Below are 17,628 nucleotides of genomic sequence, written 5' to 3'. Positions count from 1 at the left end.
TATGATTCCAGAAGTCAATGGTAAACAAAAGCATCTTGTGGCCAAGCTTCAGCACTAAGTCAACGGCAGAGTTCCTGACAGTCCATGCAGGCTTCTAGCCCAAGTCTGAGTCCTCCATATGCCAAAGGGGAAACTTGGAGCTTTTCCTTCCAGGGCTCTTGATTTCAACCAGCAAGGAACTAATGTTGCTGAACTAAGAGAGTTTTGTATAGGGTGCACCTCGTTCATCTTTTGGGCCCATCTAAAAGAAAGCCCTAGTCCATGCAATGAACAGAAAACTTAAAAAACCTCAGGTTATTATTGACAAAGTTGTTTTAAAAACCTGTAGTGATGGTGGGGAGAAATTACTGAAAAAACAGCACACACATCTGTGTGTGTGTTTCTAATATATCTTTGTGCTCTATATCATATATTAGAACAAGATAACTAGAATTTCCCCATATCAGACAAGTTTAGTTTTTCCCCAACTAGATGGGAACTGAAGTACCATCTTTGCACAAGGCCCCTGTCCTATGGACAATTTCATTTACCTTTAATAGCTTTCCACCTATGGACTTTTCTGTTTACATACATAATCCCCACATACCAGATTCCTTTGGGACTCTGCATTGCTGAATGCACTAGAAAGGAATTGTAATTAACACCAAGACCTAAAAACTTGATCTCTCTTAAAACCTGGGAGAATTGGTTACCTTAGACATAACTCTAAATTGTTTTTGAGCCCCAGGCTTCTGTCTTTTAAAAGAGTACTAAATGGGGCTTCCCTGGTGGCGCAGTGGTTGAGAGTCTGCCTGCCGATCGATGCAGGGGACACGGGTTCGTGCCCCGGTCCGGGAAGATCCCACATGCCGCAGAGCGGCTGGGCCCGTGAGCCATGGCCGCCGAGCCTGCGCGTCCGGTGCTCCGCAACGGGAGAGGCCACAACAGTGAGAGGCCCGTGTACCGCAATCAATCAATCAATGAATCAAGAGTACTAAATGAATAAATTAAGACAGGTACCTCGTTTACTGGGCACACAACAGACTTACTAAATAAGCCACCTTCAATAGCTTTCCTCTCCACTACCTTCCACTACATGAGGAAGAATTTTTAGATCAGTTTCAGAAGTTATTCATATTCATGGAACTTTTAAATTTTGCGGTGTGTGTGTGTGTCTGTACAGACTCAAGGATATTTCTAGGAAGGGGAAAAAAACTGGTGTATAAGTCAAGAGTGCTTTCTATCAGAGATCAGTGTTCCTATATCCAGACTTTACTTGTTTACATTACAAAAAAAAAGTGGAAAATGGTGAAAACCTCTTCACTGGATAGATACGAGTCTATATAAAACTCAATCAACATCATATTTTCACAAAGTGGGATGAATATTTAAGTTCAGTAGAATTTTAAAACTAAACTCAATCCCTTAACATCTCTTAAGGGATAGTATAGTTATTGGCTAAAAGACCAGACTGCCTGGGTTCAAATCCCAGCTCTATCAGATACTGGCTGGTTGACCTTGAGAAAGTTACTTGATCGGTACCTAGTTTCCTCATCTGTAATATGGTAGTACCCACCTCATAAGATTACTCTGAGTTTGAAATGTGATCATGTTAAAGTGCTTAGAATAGTGCCTCGCACAGAGTTATGTTAGAAGTACTGCTACAGAGGAATTGCACATCACAAATGCACTTAATCTTTAACATAAATCCAAATTTGTACCAAAATAAATTAGTTCTAGCCTCTTGCTGTACCATACATTTATAAAATTTATGTAGTAAATTTTAGAGTAAACATTCTTTGCATGACATGACTTTGTAAATTGAAGTGCATCTGGTATTCAACCAAAGAAACAGGAATCTGTTCCAAGGCTGAAGAAAAAAATTGTGAAGAGTCATTGAGAGATGGAACATTCCTAAGAATTTTCTCCAATAGGAATGGGGGCTAGATATGAGTTTTATGCATGTGTTGAATTTAGGAATTAGAGCTCATTAACTCCCTGCGAAGTAAGATGTAACTTCCTTATAATTATCTATCAATACTTGAAATATTTCAGTTTTAAATAGGGAAAACAGGTTAAGGATAAAAATAGATTTTGAAGTAGTATCCAAGTAACATTTAATGAAATAAGTGGGGAGACTATCATAGCTACTGTATATTTAATCTAAGAGACAGTCACTGGAGTACATGTCTAAAGAAACTGTTTTAGAGCTGAATATAGAAGTATCACACATTTGATATGACCAAAAAGTACCGTTAAATAAAGCATCTTTTTTTGGGGGGGTGGGGGTGTAATTCCAGTGAGTTAACTCTCAATTGTATCAAAAGTTCCCTAAGATCATACTTACCCCCAAATTTCCCAAGTATTAACTTTTAAAGGGAAACATCAGCACTTATCCTTTCTAAAATTTGCTTAATAAATAGAACCTATAGATATTGCCATCCTACAGTCTTCCAGTAGAGGAATCAGTCTTTCAATAGAAAAGCTGTTAGCTTACTAAGCTAGTATGAATGTGTAAGAAACTCTTGGGGTTAATGAAATAGCTCTTTTAACTACTAGAAAGACTACACAGGTGGTTCAACAGAATTTACTTGTAATATACATTTTCCATTTTCTATACTATTTGAAGGCATAGGATAGCTTTGTTATTAGCTTTCTTCAATATTGTGTTTTGTTTATCCAGTAAATGAAAATGCAGTACAAATTTTATACAACTTAGGAGATTAAAAAAAAAAAATCTCCACAAGAGAAAGCAACTCAGCAGGCCCTGGTGTTAAAACATTTTTCCAGAATAAAAAGATAGGCAATTGCATTAAAAGGCAGTTTTCAAATATTTAAATTACACCAAGATTCCTTCCAAATATCTGCCTTGTTCAAACCAATGCAACAAGTTCTTATTTATTGTTAATAGTGGGGCATGAGTTTTTGGTAAATGTTGACAGTTTACTTTTTTCCATTATCAAAAATCTTTTAAAGTGCTATCAAGCAGCAAAATAAGTTGCATCAGCTCTCTGCTCATGGTAGAGGTGCCAATTCCTCGTGGTGGAGGTGCAAATTGTGAAATCCCAAAAGGTAGAGTTTAACAGTAAGTAGTGCATGAAGAAACAGTAACAAGTGGCCTAAATACAGAGTTGGACAGAATCAAACCAGTTATGTCTATAATTGCTCAACTGAAACTAATATAGGTACATTCAAAATAAAGTTTGAGATTATAATTGGTGTTTAGAATCAAATTTGAAGAATTTCTTGATAAAATATAAATCTGTTCTTTTGAAATTAGAAATGAAACTATCAATTGATGGAGAGCTAGAGACTTATTAACCCCTCCTACTCAGATAAGGAAATAAGTGACAAAGTCTCTTGCACTGAAGTTATGTATTTTAACAGCTTTACATGTAATATTCATATATAAAAAACTTTAAGTGCTTTTCTCCAATTTAAAAATCTAAAGAATTCAAAAATAAGGCATTCAATATTTGAAAAAAGTACAGATTTACAAAATGTGTATATTCTGTCATGAAAACTCCACACCAACATTATACACTTGGAAAAAAATACAAACAGGATATATTACAAATTTATGTAAGCAATAACTTAGTTCACACCATGCAATAAAAAGTACATTAATCAAGATACACAAGCTTTTGTAGGTTCTAAACCGAAGGTTTTTTTTTCTGCAGAATCCTTAAAACCTGTGGCACTTAAAATTTGTTAGCCTTTCTACTGAGAGGTAAATTATACACAACAATGATGAAAAAGATTAACAGACCAGTTGTCTATTATGAATCATTCCAGCTTTGTTCAACAATGGCCGAAACTCTTTTCTCGTATTCTCGTTTGTTTTCCTGATAAAGCTGTGCTGCCTGGCTATTGGCTGGACTATTTGGATTTGGTTCATCCAGCAGAGACTAGAAGGAAAGACAGAGATAAAACATATTTGTAGAGTTATTCTTTATATTAACATGGGTCCGATATGGAGCACAGAAGTTGTATAAAACAGAAATTATTCTATGAAGAAAGACAGAAATTAGTACGTCTTACATATTTTTAGATCTAAGTACTTTCAGAAATGGTTTGATAAATACAGTAAGAAGTTTCCTGCTGCTAGAAAACTTAAGCTTTCAAAACAGATAGTTCTTAATTGCCTTAAGATCTCTCATCTCAAAGAAATTGGAAAAGAACAGTATTCTTCAGCATACTGAGACATTAACCAGGAAATAAACAACTTGATTTGGTTAATACACAATATCTATAAAATAGCTTAGCAACTAACATTTTCCAAAGTTAAACTCTATTACTGAGGTAAGTTTGCAAATTTCTGACAGTAAGTTGGGTGGTGTACCTTGTTTCCTTTAATCAACAAAACATATGCACCTAGCAGCAAGGGAATGAAACAGGAAAGCCGAAAACACTTTATAAGATGACCTGAATTAAAGCAGAAGTGTGACAGAAAAAACTTTAAAAAGGTCATAAACCAAAAACGTTACTTCTGCTCCTCTCAAATCCATATAACTAAAACATCACTCACCCCCCACCCCTCCCCCAAACTGTCATTCAAGGTCAACTCAAATATTCTGCCAGAGTACTTTGGCAAATAGTTATTTACTTTCGTTTAAAATAGAATTTCTTGGATGGGGCAACATACTCAATGCTTCTCTGCACTTCTGCAGTTTCTTGAGGTCCCTATGTGTTTTTCTAAACAATCATCTTTATCTCTCCCCAAGAAGACTCTTCTTTTTGGGCACGAATAATACTTGACCCGTGAGGGAATTCCCTGGTGGTCCAGTGGTTAGGACGCTGCACCTTCACTGCAGGGGGTATGGGTTCAATCCCTGGTCAGGGAACTAAGATTCCACAAGCCTTGTGGTGTGGCAAAAAAAAAAAAAAAAACCAAAAAACCCAAACGAAACAAAACAAACACCTGACCTGTGAGAACACTTTATACTTAAATTTGATCAGAATGATTGTGTATTTGATCCAATGTGGTCACAAATGAAAAAGCAGATCGGTTGTATAAAAATCATGAGGGTTTTGTCCAAGCTCTACCACTGGTTACCTTAGTGTTGGGAAGGTTAGTTTGCTCACTTGGCCTTTAAATTGATCCTAAAAGAGCCAATTATATCCCATAGAATCTTGAAGTTAAGATGCATCCTAACACATGCTTACCTGAATTGATGTTAAGATAGAAGATACATCGTATGTTGGACTCCATCTATTCTGAAGGATATCTAAACATATGCTACCATCAGCATACACTGCAAAGACAACACTAAAATTGGTTACATATTAACTTTGTCATTTCTAACAATTAAAGAGAAATTTTTACCACAAACCGAATGCTTGGCTCAGTCAGAAATCTTGAACATTAGTCAATAACTAAAACTTTTTGTCTCACAGGAAAATCAGTCTCAAACTAAGGACTCTTTACGCGCCTTTTGATCAGGAGGCTGAGTGAGAGTTAAATTTTTTCATTACATACCATATGGCAAATCTGTTTAAATTCCACATTTCCAAATATTCCTAAATAAAATTCTTGGGGGGATAAAAAAGCTGAATTTTTGACATAGCAATTCTACTCTAAAAGTAATAATCATGGACATGCAAAGTTTTATTTACAGGATGTTCACTATAATACTCTTTATAGAAGTGACAAACTGGAAACTACCTTTGGTCCACAGTGAGGGGACTGGCTAAATAATGGTACATTATTAACGGTACATACCAATACTGCCGCCAGAAATGATATACATCTACCATATGTTAATTAATGTAGAATGACACCCTCAATATATTACATTAATAAGCTTCCAATTACTTATTTAGGATAATTCCATTTTTTATAAAGAATTATTTATAAATATTTTCATCTGAAGTATATGCAGTCACAAAAACATTTGTAAGACTAAATGCCAAAATGTAAATATCTGTAAATAGTAGGATTATGAAGGGTATTATCTTCTTTACCTTTCCTTGTACTTTATGATCTGTTTTTCCAATAAGTATGCATTCCTTTCATAATAAAAATAAAAATCAAGGGATTACCGTTTTAAAAGTCTAACATTTGAGAGGCTTTTCCCCCCTCCTGAACTGATTATGTGAGAATACAATGAACATAAATTTTTATCCAGAACTTGCCAGATTATTTATCTCTACAATAAATTTCCAGAAGCAGAATTGCTGTGTTGACAAAGGATAAATATATTTAAATGTTATAGATACTGCCAAACTGTGGAATGCAGAACAAGCCAGACCACTCTGCATCAAACAGGAATAAGTGAGGCCTTTTTGGGGAGAGGAGGCAAATTACACTTAAGTACTGTCATTCCTCAGGGCTCTATCCTCGGTCCTCTTCCTTCTTACCCATTACACACCCTCTGGGCAATTTTATTCATGGCCTCAATTATTACTATCTATGTGCTAGGTACTTCCAATTGTTAGCGTTAGACCAGATTTAACTCTCAGCTTTAAAGCAGCATAATCAACCGCTTACTGTGTATCCCATAGGAACATCAAACTTAGCAAGTCCAAAGCAAAAATCATCACCTCTGTAAAACCCATAAAACTGTAAAATGATTTTAAAGTTTTGAACTAGTAACTATTTTTGAGAAGTAATCCAAAAGTAAACTAGAAACTGAACATCCATCAACTGATGAATGAACAAAATGTAGTCTATCCATACAATGGATTATCATTCAGCAATAAAAGGAAATGAAGTACAGGTATGTGTTACAACACAGATGAACCTGAAAACTGTGTCAGCTGAAAGAAATCAATCACAAAGGACCACATATATTAAATGATTCCATTTATATGAAATGTCCGGAATAAGCAAACCTGTAGAGTGAAAATACATCAGTGGTTGCCTATGGCTGGGAGGCGGGGGGGATGGGGATGGGGAGTGACTGCTAATAGGCATGGGATTTTGGGGGGAGGGTGATAAAAATGTTCTAAAATTGATAATGGTGATGGTCGCACAACTCAGTGAAGATACTAAAAACCACTGAATTGTACAACTTAAATGGGTGAGTAGCACAGTATGTGAATCTTTTAATAAAGATGTTTAAAAAAAGGCAAACTAGGAAGTTAACTAAATAAGGTACTGATAGTGGAAAAAAGGGAAACCATGTTATTAATATGAAGGGATAAAAATCAAATACGCTGTTTCCTTATAAATTTGTTAAGGCTGAAAATCTTAAGCCTATACACATATACTCCTTGCACATTCCAGTCTTTTCTACCTTGATTTACAGAGCTCCCTTACTACAGTTTGGGTCGATTCACTAACAAGTCTAAGCTAGTAAAGCTACAGTAGAATAAATGATAATAAGTGACTTGAAAATTTCCTCAGAACAGAAACAGAAAATAAAATTAAAGCTGCCTTGCCTCTGGGTGGGGGAAGACCTTGAAAGAAAAAGCAACTTCACAGCAATAAAGCACAAAGGCTAAATCTATGATCTAATCTATTATTGGGAAGTCACCTTGATTCCAGACACACAAACACACCTCTCTCCTATGAGTAGGGAGATCCCTATCTGCCTGCAGTTTTCTCACGTAGTCTGTAGTTCTAGACTAGATGCACAATCAAGAGGACCTCTGAAAATGTTCCTCCTGAAAGTAAGTTAACTGATGGAAACCACATTTAAATGTGCAAAGGATATAAAAGGGAAAGAGAACTTAAATATTCTGGAAAATAAGTCTTTCATACAGTAATTTATAATCCAGGAATACAAATTTATTAGAAGTAAAGAGCAATAAGTCAGGAAGAGCAAATTTAATTACAAAAGTCACTTAGCAATCATTTATGGAAAATAGTAATAAACTGCTAAAAGTAAAAATAGTAACAAGGAAGGAAAACTGTATTTAAAAAAAACCCTTAAAAACATACAAACCTTTGACCTAGTAATCCTACTTCTAAAAACTTATTCATGGGTATTTGAGAAGATTTATTTTCAAGAAAAATGTGCTGTTTAAAACTGTAAACAATTAAAAATCACCAACTGGACAATGATTAAATAAATAATGATAAACTCATATAACAGAACATTTTGCAGCCATTAAGAATGATATAGGGAATTCCCTGGTGGTCCAGTGGTTAGGACTCCATGCTCTCCCTGCCGGGGGCCCAGGTTCGATCCCTCGTTGGGGAACTAAGACCCCAAAGCCGCGTGGGGCGGCCAAAGGAGGAGAAAAAAAAAGATACAAAAGAATGTTTAATAAGTGAAAATGTTCATGTTATATATAAATTACTTAACCTTACATACAACATGATCTTAATTTTGTACATTTACCTGCAAGCTAAATTTTAAGCTATAAATCCTTAGTATCTTTCACATTTTGATAAATAAATAGATATTACTTTAAAATCAGAAGTTATTAAAACAAAACTTTATCTCAAATCTAGAACCTTGATAAGATTCCAGACTACAAAAGTATGGTTAATATTGACATAGAAGCAACATCTAGAAGTGGGCCCTAATAACGAGAAGTATGGGCAAGACCTAAAAGGATGAAACAACTCTTTTTTCCTCCTATCATTTGCAAAGGCTAATAAATTGCTACTTACCATTTGGATGAAACATTTTGGATAAAAACCTAACAGTTGGCGGTTTATTTGGATATTCTTCAGAAAATTCTATTACTAGTTTAAAAGTACCTAGATAGAAACAAACCAAAATAATTACAGTAAAGACAAGCATAACTTTTCTCTCTCTTCATCAATGAACTCCCAAGCCCATGCTGGCTTTTGCATGACCATACAAAAATTAATGTCAATTTTGGTTTAGCGCATAAAACATACTAAATATACTATTTAGGTACTGATAACATACAGCATTGGCAAGCACTTGGGGGGTACAGCACTTACATGTGCTACTGGTGGGAACATTAACTGTCATATTGTTGGAAAGCAATTTTGCCCTAGCTACCAAAATTTTAAATGCACATTTGAGGAACTACAAATAATTTATTGTAACTTAGAAGGGGGTGCCAAATGATTTTGAGATGGGCTCACCACCACATGACAAAGGACTCAGATTGGAGGCATGGCCACTAATGTGAAAAGTCTGCTCTGTCCCTATCACTTAAGTATGCCAAGAATCAGTTAAGCATTAGTGTAACTGCCTACTGTTGGTTATAGACCAATACAGTACATTTTGGTCAGTCTAAATCATTATCTTATGGTCAAAAGAGACAGGCGTTTAAAAAAATTATGCATTTATAATAAAGTCTATCTGTTCAGAGTGTACAAAGAAGAGCTCTTAACTCAAATTCCAAATCTATTTAGCAGAAACAACCACTGTTAATAGTTTCGTGTTTGTCTTTCTAGCCTCCTTTTGCATTTATTCACTATCCAGAGTCCTTTTGAGGAAATCTACCTGAAGGTTGGATACGTGCTCCAACCACAACACCTTGGGCATAGTAAGTTGAGGCTTATTCCTAATGAAGTCAATAAAAGTTTAAAACCATTCCAGATGTCTCCACAAGCTTCTTTCCTTATTTCATCAATGCAGTTTAAAAAAAACAAAACAAAAACCCTTTCTCACCCTAAATTCTAAACTCATGACTCCAGTATCAGAGGCATGTGTTCAGTAAAATATTTAATATTTTATTTTCATTAGTCATATATTCAGTATGTAACCTCTACCTCTTCACATGTTTTGTTTGGAAATTTGGGATTAGGGAGGCCAAAGATACAAACAAAATCAAAGATGATATTTAATTCACATTTTGATATATTAATAGAGATTCTATGAAATGTACAGTTCATTAGCAAAGATAGCCTTATACCTAATTCTATAATTTTAGTTTTAATTAAAAAAAGGTACAACATAAACACTTCAGACAAACACAAATATGAAACAGCTTTTTTTAACCTTTTAAAATTCACATTATGGGGTCTCAGGACCCCTTTATACTCTTACTCCCAACCACGCCAAGTTTCCAAAGTGAAGTCACTGAATGTGAAGTTGGGAAGAGATACATGCAACAGCATACCATTTTATGGTATTTCCACCAAAAATTGAAAATAATTTTAAAATATGGGCTCTTTAATAACCAACTTGCAAAAATTCCCCCAAATTTTTAAACAATCTATTCTCATAATCGGTATAAGCTGCCTCCAGCACATCACAGGCTCTATCTATATTTACTATATTAGAAACTATAACTCAAGGAAAACTTAACATATTTATTAACAACTGTATACACATTAACCTAAGTAACATTTAATGAAAATAACTATATTTCCCCCAACCAAGTTAGTGAGAAGTGTAACATTGTTTAACATATTGGCAAATCTCTTAAATGATTAGCTTAATAGAAGACAGCTGCATTCTCTTAGCTGCTTCTGCGTTCAATCTGTTGCAACGTGCTGTTTTGGTTGAGGTACAGGAAGAAAATCAGGCCTCACACAAATATGCAAATGAAAAAGGAAAAGACTATTTTCATAGCCTTTTCAGATAATTGTAGATATTCTTTGATATTACACCGAAGAAATGGTACGTTTTTAAAGGTTAGCTGCAATGTAGAATCTGAAACCACATAAACTTTCTGCATCAGTTACATTAACAACTGTTGCATACTGCATATATCTTTTATCCATCCATAATTTTCTAATACATTGGCCATTTGGAAAATATTGGTTCACTGAGTTATCCAAATCTTCTAAATGTAGCCATATTTCATTACATATACACTCCATCAAAAAAAAAAATCACAACAGGTAATACCACCTACTGATCTCATGAGAGAAGTCTTAAAAGTATTGGGAAGCCGTCATTTTATCAGCAGCTACAAATACTGTCAGTCACTTTGCTTGACCTAACAGCTTATTTTGGTAACTTTTAAGAATATGTCAACCAAATACATACTCGAGTCTAAATAACCGGAGTTTGTCTGTCAGTCATTCCTTCAAGTAAAAAATGTTCCACGAGAAAAGCAGTAATTGAAGTTGCAGCTCAAACGACTGCAGAACTGCTTTCCCTCTAGACGACCATCATAGTTTGGTATGCAAGAGAAGTGTTTCATGCATACTTCCAACTTCATCACGCAGAATGTTAAAAGGATGCATACTCAACGGTCAGAATTTAGTAATATTAATAAATTCCCACTTTTTCATGAAGACATTTTAAACTGAAACTGGCATCTTTTAAAATGCAAAAAATACAATGACTCCCAGCAGTTTGGTGCCACTGTCTTGATATATGCCAAGGTGCTAAACTGCTTAGGGCCAGTTTTAACCACTATCGCTTTTGTACCATCAGAGCTAATGTTAATACAATGAAAAAGGCAAATGTCTCACTACTGGTATGAAGACAGTTTTGATCCCATGGAACCCCTGAAAGGGTCACAGGGAACTTAAGGGGTTTATGGACCACCCTTAAGAATCCTCTGGTATAAAGTAAAAAGCTGAACTCCTTGAGTACCTCCCTTCAACTCCTTAACCCCCATTTAGAGGTAACCACTGGTAACAGTATGGTATATAACCCCCTTTAACCACACACACTTGCATGCATGTATTTAGTAAAAATGTGGTATTACAACATACATTCTGCAACTTTTTTGTCTCCTCAGATATATGTCCAGATCTACCTTATTCTTTAATAGGTACGTAATATTCTAGAGTCTAGATATAATTTGCTTAACCACTTCTCCTACTGAACATTCAGGTTATCTCCTTAAAAATACTTCTGCAATCATTATTTGTACAAATATCCTTGATGGGTTAATTCTGAAGCCACTGTGATAACTAAGACAAACCTGTTTAACAATTTTTAAAAATCCATGCTATAATTAGGGAAACTAAGTATCTGGTTAAAATCAATTTGAGAAGTTCAACTATAAAAACATGTTAGAAGGAGTTTTCCATTTTCCTGGCTCTTGGTGAAAATACTGAATTTAAGACGCAAAAGGTCCTGCAGAATGGTAACTATTTACGGGTGTCAAATGCTAGCTGTTACGTGAAGCTACTGGCCGCTGTGTATGATTAAGAACAATTTCAGCTCAGCACCTGATCAATATACATAAAGTTAAAAACGCATGATTACCCTTCTGATGTTTATCTCAGGGACACTTTTAGCATGATACAAAGCCATTTAAACTATTCTCAACATAGACCCCACCATCTAATCTAGGCTTAGAGTTCTACAGCCAATACCAAAGTAACAGGGAACTAGTAATGAAGGTGATCAAGCTGATTTGAGAAGACAGTCCTTTGTAAACTATAAATTCTCAGTAGCATTATTTAGTTACAATTTGACCTGTTAACAATAGAAACTAGTTAACTAGATAGGTTGGTGTTACAATTCCCTACTTAAAAGAAGCCTCTTAATAGAAAACATTGAGAATGACTTACCATCTTCAAAGGGTGTCCCTTCTGGTCTGAAAACAAGAAGATTTCTGATTAAAAGAAGTTTTTCATTCTGCTTTTTCCTGATTTTCACAAGTGGAAAGAATAAACTCAGAGAAAGAGGGGCTCATTCTGGTAATTTGTGGAGTATTTAAGTTATTATTAATTTAGTATCACCATAGCCCTGGATTTTTATTGATGTAGACATAAAGGGTAACTTTAATTTTCAAAGTTTTCCTTTTAGGGTGGCTTTTCAAAAAACAAAACAAAAAAAACTTGTCATAATTTTAGCACAAAAAGAATTCAGTTCATAAATACCAACGCTTTTGTAAATATCTGTATTCTTAAGAGGAAAAGTCTTACTTTCAATGTAAGATGGAAATCAATACCCTTTAGTTTAAGATAATTATGACACCATGGACTTCCCTGGTGACGCAGTGGTTAAGAATCCGCCTGCCAATGCAGGGAACAAATGTTCGAGCCCTGGTCCAGGAAGATCCCAACATGCCGCGGAGCAACTAAGCCTGCCTGCCACAACTACTGAAGCCTGCGCACCTAGAGCATGTGCTCTGCAACAAGAGAAGCCTCCGCAATGAGAAGCCTGGGCACTGCAACGAGTAGCCCCCACTCGCTGCAACTAGAGAAAGCCCATGCACAGCAATGCAACCAAAAATAAATAAATAAATTTATATTAAAAAAAGAAGGGCTTCCCTGGTGGCGCAGTGGTTGGGAGTCCGCCTGCCGATGCGGAGGACGCTGGTTTGTGGCCTGGTCCGGGAGGATCCCACATGCCGTGGAGTGGCTGGGCCCGTGAGCCATGGCCGCTGGGCCTGCGCGTCCGGAGCCTGTGCTCCGCAGCAGAAGAGGCCACAGCGGTGAGAGGCCCGCGTACCACAAGAAAAAAAAAAAAAAAAGATAATTATGACACCAAAGTGTCCTGCTTTTCAAAAGAGCAATAGCTCTTGTTCAAATCGACTGGATTTATCTGATGTCACCAAGAAAGCCAGTTTCTTTTGCCCAAATCTTTTTCTTGCTACCACATTCCAATTTCATCTTTCCTAAGCAGCAACATGAAGTTTAATTACCACTTGCAAGGCACACTCAGGATCTCAAAGAAGCATGCTAACAGCCTGAATTAGAAGTGTAAACTACCCTCATTTTTCCACTAGTGTTTAACGTAGACTCTCATAACTGATTCAAGAGCAATTCAGAATTCTGTTTACAAAAAGTAATCCTTTAAAGTTTTAGTGCAAAACCCTAGGTTAAAAAGAGTGAAAGAAAATACAATCCAGTTCTAGAAAACTAAAGAAAAACCATATGGAAAATTTAAATTAAAAAGCATATATAAAATATATACTATCTGTAAAAGGTAAGAATGCATCTCAAAAGGCTCCATTCAATTATTTCACACTGAGGTGTGAAACATTTTTCATTTAAATCCTTACCATGGTGGAAGTTCTAGTATTTTTGGTTCCTAGCCTTTTTACAGTTCTAGTAGAATGCAAGCATAAGAATTTGCTTGGCACATTTTCCACAAAATAATTTATCTTTCTCCTTTAGTCTCAAATGACATTTTTATCAAGTAAAGCCCAAAGTGATCATAAAATCGTAAATTTTATGTAACTGCCGAAACTCTTCTCAGAATTCTTTTTTACCTTGCAGTTTCTGTAAGATCCCTGATCCCTCAGCTTCCTTTCCTACTTGTTATACATTCACTTTTCTTAAAAGAATCACCACACCTACCATTTGTCATTTCTTTCAACTCACCCAAATATAACTGCATTCCACTGCATGATGTTGTTTTCAGATGGTGCGCCACTGACACCCACAGGTGGGTCCTCTTGCAATCTAGAAATCCAGAGTAGAAATTTTAAGAGTTGAACATTAAGGCCACTAAGAACGCCAAACAGAACACCTATGGACTGTACACCATCTACTTTGAGAAACAAAGTAAATCAATTTCCTTGCTCTTGTGCTGGGCTGGAATAAACCATGACTTAAAAGCGCCTTGGAGTCATCCCTCTTCAAATATCACCAAAGTTAAGATATCTGTTCAAGAACTGCCTTCAACAGTAACAACAAAGTAAAAACCTCAAATGAAAAAACAATTTTACTGTTGTGAACATGCAAAGACTTTGTGAGTCCTAACCACAGTTACTTGTGCAACATGGCCACCAAATATTCCTCCCCCCAAAACCAAAACCAAAACCAAAAGAAACCCACCTCAGTGTAAACACTAAATGACTGAAAACACACGTATATCCAATTTAATTAGGAAACTAGTTTTAGGCAGTAGAGTTACTTTATCCCATTTGCTTCAATTGGCAATAGGTTTTAAAGTAATCAAAGCTTTGGTTAGGTTTTCCCCTCAGTCCCTATTTTAAAAGCTCTGCACCAACACTAATCTACCTCTCAGATCATGCAACTCAATACAAAGCTACCTTCCAACATTTGTCATAATCAAATTCTTGCAACCGAAGACCCTTGGAAAACTACCAAAGATGCCAAGTATACAACTCAGAATTAAGCAGAGAATTGCAGTAAGAAACCAGGGTAACAATGGCCACGAACTGGGAAGTTTTAATATTTGAATTTCACTCATGGGAGTTAATCTGAAATGTACTGGTTTCAAGCTGTAGAAAGTGAGTTCTGCACCAAAATGAGCATCTCCTTTTAAAGACTGTCATCTCAGTAAAAAATAAATGCTACATTTTATATATATATATATATATATATATATACAGACTGCCATGTGGTATGATACTTGATATTAGTCACCCCCCAGAATGGCTCTTTTTAGTCAACCTCAAGCAGAATAGGCCACAACGAACAGAAGCGTTACAGGATATACTGCTTGAAGCCCGCCCACCAAAGATAAAGGCTAAGTTACGAATACACTCAATGATAAACTGGACAAAGCCCCAAACAATGGCTTCCAAGTGCCTCATTTAAGAGTTTATAATGAAGTTGAGAGGTTACTTCCCGAGCCGCCGTTCTAAGTTTTTACACTAGGTATTTTGCCTCAAGCAGGGCGGGTCTCCCTAGAAAAACACTTAAAAATGCGCAGAGGAGCGTAGCGCTAAGTTTTCTCGGTCATTTTTCTCCCCGTACCTCCAAGCATTCAATCAACGGGAAACAACTGTAAAAAAGTCACTTCCTCCTCACTAACCCCAACACCTCCTAACAAAACCCTACTTTACAAAAGGAGGCCCAGGGAGTATCAGGTTAGCGCCAGTCTCCAAGGCGGCATTTCCCCAGGCTTTGGAGGCTATAGATAGGGCTTTTTATACACCAGGCCGCAGAGCTGAGTTCCAGAAAGCACTGGCAGCTGGGGTTGCCAGCCCGAGTCCCAGCCCTCTAAGCCAGTTCTCAAGGTCCTTTCAAGAGGGCGGGGAGAGAGTCGGGTTTCGGAGGATCGGTTAACCCCCGGCCCCAGAGCATCAGACCCCACCCTCACTGCAGAAAGAATGGGGAGGGAGGGAAGGTTTGGCCCCAACCCTGGCCCTCGAAGGAGACCGCAAGGCCATCGAACAAAGCTAACTGGTGCAGCTAGCGAGAGGAAAGGCTTCTGCAAGGGCCTGCTTTTAAGGCAGAGAGAGGAGGTACGGCAAGGTGCAGGGGCGGAGGAGGAGGTTTGAACGCCAGGGCGAGACACCGGGCAACTGGGACAAGTGGGCAGCAGGGAATCCTAGGACAGCCCATGGCCATCTTTTTACTTTTTGAGGGGGAAGGGGTGGCGAGAAGGTATCGAAATTTCTTACGTCGGACGAATGAACAGGTAAGGACAAGAATGCTAACAGGGGCTAGGACTGGGCTTCCATCCGTCCCGCTGGGCCCACAGCGGCCCTCTTAGGGTCATGAGAGGAAGGTTCCCGGATCCCCGCCCTGCAGCCCCGTAGCTTTGGGGAGGAGCCGTCATCCAGACGAAGATGAAGGCCCTTACCGCTTGAAATCCCGCATAAGTCTCCTCCGGGCCGGGGTCGACATGCTCCCCAGCTGCCCCGCGGTCAGTCTGAAAAAAAAGAGTCCCGCGCAGCCCCCCCACCCCCCGGCGCGGCGGTCGAATCACTGTGGGTCACTGCCTCAGCCGAGGTTGCACAAACAACCCTGCAATGACGTCTCCCTCCGCCGCCTCCAGATCCCTCCGCCCTCCGCCAGTACCATGGAGTGAGGGATGGGGAGAAGGGGACGGGACGTAGGAGAGCTCGTTATGGGAGCCCTTTAGCAAGGACGCTATCCATTTTGGCTTCCTGAACGAATCGACCAATTATTTTTCTCTGTGCTCAGGCTGGAGATTGTGATTAAGAAATACCGAAACCGAAACACCAACCAGTTTCCCCCTCTTTTACTAGTTTAGGCTCAACCGGGTGGGGAGAGAGGGACGCATCCGGGGCCAGAGATATCAGGGAAAGGAGGTAGGATGACGTAAGATCACGTGACTGCCGGCGGTGTTGTCAACAATCCACGCCTGAGGGGGAGGGGACGAAGTATCTAGAACCACGTGTCCCTATGACGCGATTAGAATGGATCACGTGAGAGCGTCGCCTGGGTCCGAGTTTCTGCCAGGTCTTTGAACCGGGTAGTTAAATTTACGGGGCTGAGGGCGGGTATACACCTTTATTAGTTTTCCGTCCAGTTTGTCCAATGAACGGCAGTTGATGAGGTGGTGTCGGAAGCAATAGTTTGTTTTGCTTCTTAAATCTTTAAAATAGAGCCAAAAATAATTTGGACTTTAAATGCCCCGTAGTTGGCTCAATGGCTTATCAAATCTGGTATGTGGGGAACACTGATGGGACCTCCGTTTTCCCCAGCTCAATGCTGAGGCCCATACTAAGTAAAATCCCCTGAAATGCTTCCTTAGGGCCACCAAAAATCCTGCATGTGCATTGCAGTGGGTTTCCAGGGTTGGGAATTCTGGGCAGAGATAAAAGAACGCATGTATAGACTATCTAATATTTGTTTACAATCCCTACAGAATTACGGAATTGTTTTTCCTTTATGGGTCTCCTCTTATTTGAGGTTTTGTGTGAGTCCGTGGATTTGTGTACAATAGGGTACCGTCGTATTTGTCAGGAAATGGGTTGATCGCAAGAGAGTGTTATCAATAGGTGGTTGGTTGTCAGAGAAACCTAATATTGTGATTCAGATCTGGGGCAGAGAGCATGCAAACGTGGGTGGGGGTTATGTATCTAGCCTGAGTAACTTATTTCAGGTTTTCTACACTAGCAAGTAAATGACCTGAAATGTCCCCCCCACCGCCCCGCCTCTAGGGGGCTCAGGGATGTTGACCATTGGGATTCTGA

At 38.0% G+C, this 17,628-nt stretch overlaps 2 protein-coding genes across 4 annotated transcripts in view; one reads left to right on the top strand and one right to left on the bottom strand.

Moving 5' to 3' along the window:
* Positions 1-3,339: 3,339 nt before the first annotated feature.
* Positions 3,340-16,614, bottom strand: UBE2B (ubiquitin conjugating enzyme E2 B). 3 transcript variants are annotated; one of them, XR_002174172.3, is made up of 7 exons: positions 16,269-16,614; positions 14,093-14,173; positions 12,332-12,357; positions 8,543-8,632; positions 5,146-5,234; positions 4,322-4,404; positions 3,669-3,887 (listed from the first exon to the last, which is right to left on the bottom strand). XR_002174172.3 is itself a non-coding variant. In XM_004326503.3 (6 exons), the coding sequence occupies exons 1-6, from the start codon at positions 16,310-16,312 to the stop codon at positions 3,759-3,761; spliced, it is 459 nt and encodes a 152-aa protein (XP_004326551.1). In that variant the 5' UTR covers positions 16,313-16,427; the 3' UTR covers positions 3,340-3,758. The 3 variants fall into 3 exon arrangements, 2 of the variants coding, with proteins under 2 accessions (XP_004326551.1, XP_004326552.1); XM_004326503.3 differs by lacking the exon at positions 4,322-4,404 and having other exon boundaries at positions 3,340-3,887; positions 16,269-16,427; XM_004326504.4 differs by lacking the exons at positions 4,322-4,404; positions 8,543-8,632 and having other exon boundaries at positions 3,340-3,887; positions 16,269-16,555.
* Positions 16,087-17,628, top strand: part of CDKL3 (cyclin dependent kinase like 3) — an 87,982-nt gene continuing 86,440 nt past the window's right edge. Inside the window, 1 exon segment of the mRNA XM_073802535.1 lies at positions 16,087-16,103. The gene's annotated coding sequence lies outside the window, so the exon portion shown is untranslated.

The sequence above is a fragment of the Tursiops truncatus genome, chromosome 3 (assembly GCF_011762595.2).
Source record: "Tursiops truncatus isolate mTurTru1 chromosome 3, mTurTru1.mat.Y, whole genome shotgun sequence".
Lineage (NCBI taxonomy): Eukaryota > Metazoa > Chordata > Mammalia > Artiodactyla > Delphinidae > Tursiops > Tursiops truncatus.
The sequence above is the reverse complement of the archived record's forward strand: the minus strand, read 5'-3'. Positions and strand labels throughout refer to the sequence as shown.

Excerpts from the sequence above, each read along its gene's own strand:
- UBE2B (XM_004326503.3), bottom strand. The coding sequence starts at position 16,312 with ATGTCGACCCCGGCCCGGAGGAGACTTATGCGGGATTTCAAGCG. Across the intron at positions 8,633-12,331 it reads AGGGACACCCTTTGAAGATG|GTACTTTTAAACTAGTAATA; the intron begins GTAAGTCATTCT and ends GTTTCTATCTAG. Across the intron at positions 3,888-5,145 it reads CTATCTTAACATCAATTCAG|TCTCTGCTGGATGAACCAAA; the intron begins GTAAGCATGTGT and ends CTTTCCTTCTAG.